This window comes from Lupinus angustifolius, chromosome LG16 (genome assembly GCF_001865875.1).
Source record: "Lupinus angustifolius cultivar Tanjil chromosome LG16, LupAngTanjil_v1.0, whole genome shotgun sequence".
Lineage (NCBI taxonomy): Eukaryota > Viridiplantae > Streptophyta > Magnoliopsida > Fabales > Fabaceae > Lupinus > Lupinus angustifolius.
In genome coordinates, this window is record NC_032024.1 from 13048810 (window position 1) to 13055856 (window position 7047).

At 33.7% G+C, this 7047-nt stretch overlaps 1 protein-coding gene across 1 annotated transcript; it reads left to right on the top strand.

The window, feature by feature from the left end:
* LOC109329157 (jacalin-related lectin 3) lies at nt 1765-6777 on the top strand. The gene is made up of 7 exons (XM_019562830.1): nt 1765-1869; nt 1999-2211; nt 3904-4368; nt 4465-4692; nt 5203-5574; nt 5695-5916; nt 6371-6777. Exons 1-7 carry the CDS (start codon nt 1867-1869, stop codon nt 6665-6667), a joined length of 1800 nt encoding a protein of 599 aa, XP_019418375.1. The 5' UTR covers nt 1765-1866; the 3' UTR covers nt 6668-6777.

Genomic DNA, 7047 nt, shown 5'->3' on the forward strand with positions numbered 1-7047 from the left:
ATAATTTAATGTCTTACCCCAACTACTCTAATCACTTTAACTATCTGCACTTATATTTTAGCTAAGTATAAGGGTTTGAATATCACACTCTAAACTCAAAATACATGTATCAAGTCTTGACAACTTTGTTTGCAACATTTATTAAGGGTTTGAACTTGCAGACTTATTGAAATATACAAAATTAATTAAATGGTATGAAACTCCAATGACACATAAGTCTTGCTTGATGACACTTGATAAATGTTAGAGATATGATGAATACAACAACAATTGACTCAATTTTATTCGGAGGAAATGTTGAAGTTTTTTAATGTGATTTCAGACAAATTTTGCCAAGAGGTTGTCATTCAGATATTGTACATGTAACAATCGATGTATCTTATTTTTGGCATCAATGTACAAATTTAACTCTTACAAAAAGCATGCGTCTAGAAAATCATGAGAATGCAACAAAAATCACCAACATGTATTCTCCAACTTATCTTTCATTTTTTTTCAAACTTTTTCATCCAAACAATTCTTTATTTATTTAATATAACAAATTCAACTCTATCTAATTCATCAACAACTCTACACCGATAATCAAATACATAAATATCATCTTTTATGAGGTAACCCTTAATAACATTTTCATTAACAAATTATGCTTTCATTTTTTAAGAAATTTATACAAAATACATTACCACCCGTGCGAATATACGGGTATCCTACTGGTAGAACTTAATAGGGAAGGGTGAGGGTGCTTCAGTATTTGAGTTTACAACGTGACTACCATGACTTTGAGTAGCATCATTTTTTGACCAAAAATAATATATTTAACGCATAGAGAGCAAAATCATTAAAAAGTGTTGCAGGACTAAAATATTCATATTTGTTTCATAAGAGAGAAGAAAAAATAGAATTAACTAATCATAAATATAAGGGAATAGAGTATCTCCTGGTATAAGGAGATAAGTTATCTTCTCCTACCAGTGAAATCATGACATGTGTCATGTTTCATCATTTTCTATAAAAATATTTTTAAAAATAAACAAATAACACACATGTCACATTTTTACTGGTTAGAGAAGATAAGTTATCTCCGAGGATACATTATTCTCTAAATATAATTACTCAATGGTTAGAGTTGAAAAAAAAGTTTCTCCATCTCTTGAAATTGTAATATAAAATATAAAATGGAGAGAGTATAACATATGATTAAATAGGTAAGGCAGAGTACTGGATTATTTTCTAATATATGAAAGATAACATGATTTTTCATGGAAGAGTTCTAACGCATCGAAAAAAGTTGAACAACTAAACTAAGCATGAAGGGACTTCAATATTCATTTGTCACTGGAAATCACTGTAGTGGATCCCGTGTGCCTGCTAAGCAACAGAGTTTGAGTACGGTAGCCATATTCCAAATGGGGACTTTATATGATAAATTCCTTCCTTTTTTAAGAGAATTTTGTGTTTTAAATGGTGAATAAGATTTCGGAAAACAATGTTCCTAAGGGTCCATTTGCAGGATAGGTTTTTGGAGGGTAAGAGAAAGAACAAGGAGATTTAAAATATATATCCTAACAAGTGTATTTAATAATTTTCAAAATTTTCAATCCAAACCCAACTAGTATAGGAATCTAAACAACCATTCAAAACGCATGAATCTTTCAACGTCTAAAAATTAACCATTAAAAATGAAAGAATCTTTCTACGAGGAACCTCATTCCTTTTCTTTCTATCTTTTTTCCTTCATGGTGGATTCTACATTAGTATCTTTCAACTCCTCTGGCACGCACAAACACACCTTTTTGATGCTATAAATTCCTCTTTTGCATTCTTTTCTCTAACCAACTTCCATAGTCTCTTCACAAGTAGAAGAGAATGGTACTACATACTTAAAGCAGCTCATGTTACTTATGAATCACTGCATTTTTTTTATCAAGTTTATGTTCAACCATATTTTTTTTCTACTTATATCTAACACCTTCAAATTTCATAATGTCTTGAGTGCAGAGTTTTGAGGAATATGGGAAGACACCTATGTCAATTGGACCATGGGGAGGCAATGAAGGATACCGTTGGGATGATGGGGCGTATTCAACAGTAAGGCAATTGGTTATAGTTCATGGGGATGATATTGACTCCATCCAGATTGAATATGACAATGAAGGGAATTCTATCTGGTCACCAAGGCACGGTGGAAGTGGTGGCCATAAAATTGATAAGGTATGTAAAGGCTCCAAACCCTTAAACTGATCTTGTGAAACTGTTACAGTTAGAAATTAGTAGTTTCTATTAGTTGATCATTACACCCTTGTATCCGGTGTTTTAAATTGCGGTCGTGGTTACTGCGATTATGGTCATTGTGGCTGTTGCAATGTGGCTTGCGGCCTTACAATGTGAGATGCGGCATGATGCAATTGTGTTGCGGCCCGATGCGATCAAAATGCAGTCCGATGCGGTTGCGTTACAACCTGTTGCGGTCACATCACTGTGATTTGGTATGATGCAGTTACGACGGTCACCGCAAATACAATATTGCGGCCGCGATGTGACACAGTCCACAATTTGAAACAATGCTAGTATCATATAAGGACATTGAGTGTGTTTTAAGTATTGTGGTATAGAGCTCTCTTATTAAACTTGGAGAGGTCATTCATTATGCTCATATGTGAAGCACAGATTCGTTAAACATCCTCACGTGTCAGTATCCGACACGTATCCATATGTGAAGCACAGATACGGATACACTCGAATTCGCGAAAGATACATATTCATAAAGTATCCAAAAATTAAAAAAATAAAATAAATAAATATTAAGACAAATATCCGATTCGTTTTCAATAAAATGTAAAAAATAAGTTAAAAATACACCATACAATATATATTTTATGCTCTAATCGCAACAAAAACGTACAAATAAGTTTCAAACTTAATTAAAGAATACAGGCTTTGTTCGAAGAGAAGCTAAAAACTATTAACTAGAATTACATTAATGATAAACATAATTATAAATACGTTGAAAAAATCATATTGCTTCCTCTCAAAACGATGTCGTTTTAATGTTTTTTAAAACTAATTGAACCGACCGAGTCGAACCAGTCTAACCAAATGACTGGTTTTCTACTCAAACTAACCGAGTCGAACAGGGTTATGCCATTTTGTTGCATAACTAGTCGGAAGAGCGGCTTAAACTAGTTAGGTGACTGATTGTCGATCAAATTGGTCAAACCACTCGATCCAAATTAAATAACTAAGATTTTAGGATATCTGAAGTAACATTATCATCATAATTGTAGTCGCATCAAACAAACTAATATTAACATTTTATTATTTTGATGGTAATTAGATTAATTCATGTTAGGTTTTGAAATATCACCCCTCTTTAATAATTTAAGGTTTATTTTTATATTAACAGTGTATTAAGATCTCCATCTATGCATTAAGAGATTGTGTTTATAGATTTATCTATATCTTTAATTTAATTTGTTTGTATAATCAATAATATCCCCTCACGTTTAGGTAATGAAATAATATATTTTTAGGTTATTTGAGTGTCTTCTAACAAGTGTCAGTCTATCCTAGTCTTTCAACGTTTGGTCTATTTGAAGATCTACTTTAATCTTACACTATTAAACCGACACTTTAACTCATTTACTTTGATATGTACTTCTTTATTCACATGGCATACCTACACTTATATCACTCTGACATATACTAAGATCTGGAAAATCTTCCTCATCCCCATCTTTGACTCGTATTGTATATGTTCTGATGTCGTATATGTGTTTCCTGGCCTTTAAGCATTTCTGTGACTAAGGCAGCCATCTTACCTAAATTTTATTTCTACCACTAAAGTATTAAAAAAATAAAAAAGTTCTTACATCTGCTAACAACCTATTTATCATTTTATTGTAGATCAAGCTTGATTTTCCAAATGAATTCCTAACATCAATTGATGGATACTATGGTAGCTTAAGTCAATGGGGTCCAACCATTGTTCTGTCACTGAGTTTTGAGAGTAACAAGAAAACCTATGGACCATTTGGTGTTGAGCAAGGGACACATTTTTCTTTGCCAGTAACTAGGGCCACGATTGTTGGGTTCCATGGCAGGTATGATTGGCACCTAAATTCCATTGGGGTATACCTTAAGCCCTTTCAACAACCAAACACATCAAAAGCTTTGTATCATTCACAAAGTTACATCACCAACACTACAGAGAATGTTGGTTATTCTGTGATACAAGGAAGTGTTGGTCAAAGCTATGATATTGTTGTTGCTCTAAAACAGAAAGATGACCTTAGTAAACCTAAGCAGAATAATGTCTCGAGCAACATTACTAGCATCGAAGAATTGAAGGGTGATGGCGATAATGAAAAGGTAATATAGCCTTCATAGATAATCTCTTTGAAGTCTTCCTTAATTCGCTTTTCAAGTTTGCTTCACTTGAATTTTGATAATCTTTTTTTAATGCAGATGGTTCATATGGAGAAGGCATCATCAAGGGTTGAAGGTGTAGTGACATGTGGGCCTTGGGGTGGAACAGGTGGATATGTATTTGATGATGGCCATTTCACAGGAATTAGGGAAATCAAATTTTCCCGCAATGTAGGAATTGTATGGATCAGAGTTTTGTATGATCTAGATGGAGAGGCTGTATGGGGACACAAACATGGTGGGACAGGAGGATTTAAAAGTGAAAAGGTGAACCAATCACAGCTAGCATGCTGAAATAGAGATATGTTGTCCCAATGTCCCAAATCATGTCCCGTGCCAATAAAAACATGTCAATTAGAAATTTTAAATATTCATTATTATTTCTATTTTTGCTTCATTACCATTGGTGATGGATAGGATTTGGAACAGGACCTCGGACAACATATCTTTATTTATCATGCTCCTATATTCCAATTTACTAAATACTCTAAGCAATAAGATTAACTTATCTTAGGTAGAAGTAAATCTTCATTTCAAGTAACAAAATTGCAACAAAACAAAGAAAGGACCAACTAAAGAAGCATGCCACCTTCTAGGAAGGGTTCAAGTTTTCTTAGTTGACCAATGATCAAAATTACATTCAGCTTTAACTCTGTTGTAGTGAAGTACTATTTTTCCATTTCTCTAAAGTACTATATTGCATTTACCAATTATATCAACTTTTTTGTTACATAGCAATCGGGTTTATTAATTAGCATTTTTATGCAAAATTTGCAGATAGTCTTTGATTATCCATATGAAGTCCTAACCCATATATCTGGCTACTATGGACCTGTGATGTACATGGGGCCTTCTGTCATAAAATCACTTACTTTCCACACCAACAAAAGGGTTTATGGATCATTTGGAGATGACCATGGAAATTATTTCACAACAAAGCTGAAAGAAGGGAAGGTTGTTGGCATTCATGGTAGAAAAGGTTTGTTCCTAGATGCTTTTGGTGTACATGTGAGGGAAGGAAAAGACATAGTGCCAGTGACAACACCTCCTTCCAAGGCAATTATCTCTAGAGAACCAAGCATTTCTGAAAAAGATAGTGCTTCATGGCAAGCCAAATTCTTACTAGCTAAATTAGCACCAGTTGAAGAGGTACTCCTCAATGATTTTATGTTCTAATTTTTTATATATACCATCTTGTAGCACATGACATTTAAGAATTTTGGGTAATGTTTGAAGATGCCTTTCTAACTTTTGACCCTTCTTTCACAGTTTTCTGGTGGTGTGATTAAAGAATCAGATCCATGTGGACCAGGTCCATGGGGTGGGGATGGAGGTAGACCTTGGGATGATGGAGTCTTTTCTGGGATTCGGCAGATTTGTTTGACAAAAGCACCAGAAGGCATTTGCTCAATTCAAATCGAATATGATCGAAATAAACAATTTGTATGGTCTGTAAAGCATGGTGGTAATGGAGGAGAAACTACGCAGCGGGTATGATTCTTATTTTTCTACTTTACATTCTTTTCAATCGTGGTTGCGGTTATATCTATTACTATTGCAAACATTGCAGTTGTCGCAAATGTGGGTATTACAGTCATTGCAGCATGAAATTTTGTGTTTGAATCTATTGCCTTGTCACACATTGTGGTCTACAGTTCAATATAATGCAGCCACAATATGGCCACATCACTGTTTCAATGTGGTCCTTTCTTGTGTGATTTAGAACCACTATGATATTGGGTAATGGGTTCATTAACCACAACCGCAATATTGTGGGCACATTATATTATAAGACCCATAACTTAGAACCTTGCCCCTTTATTTAAATTCCTTAGAGTTCTTCATATAAACTTGGTGTTTGTTTTCTTTTATCATGATTGCTAACACAAAGAGGACTTCACTATTCAATCATAGTCTAACTATATCTTACCTATTGTGATTTTAGATAAAATTGGACTACCCACATGAGGTACTGACATGCATATGTGGCTACTATGGTTCAATTACTATGGATGAAGGTCCTGTAATCATAAAGTCACTGACATTCTATTCAAGTAGAGGAAAGTATGGTCCATTTGGTGATGAAATAGGGAAATTTTTCACTTCATCCACATCAGGGGGCAAGGTGGTGGGTTTGCATGGAAAGTGTAGCTTGTACTTGGATGCCATTGGGGTCCATATGCAACACTGGTTGGGAAGTCAGAAAACTTCAAGATCAACATCCCTCTTCAAGCTATTTTGATTTGTGAAAAACAATCAATTATAAGCATAGTCTATGAAGCTCAGATACGGATACGTGTGTCCGATACGATACGTATCCGATACGTTGACACACATTTTTTCTAAAATACAGGATACGATACATTTAGGATACGCGTATAAAATAATAAAAACATATAAAATATAATAAAATTATAAGTATAAATCAAAATAGCCAAAGTAAAAAATATAATGGAAATTTAAAATCATTGCCCTCCATAACAAATTTATTTTATCCTATTTTAATGAAAACAAATCTATGTTATCCTATTTTGTTGAAAACGAATCTATATATCTTATATTTTACTGAAAACGAATCCATATATCCTATATTTTATTGAAAACGAATCGGATACGTGTCTT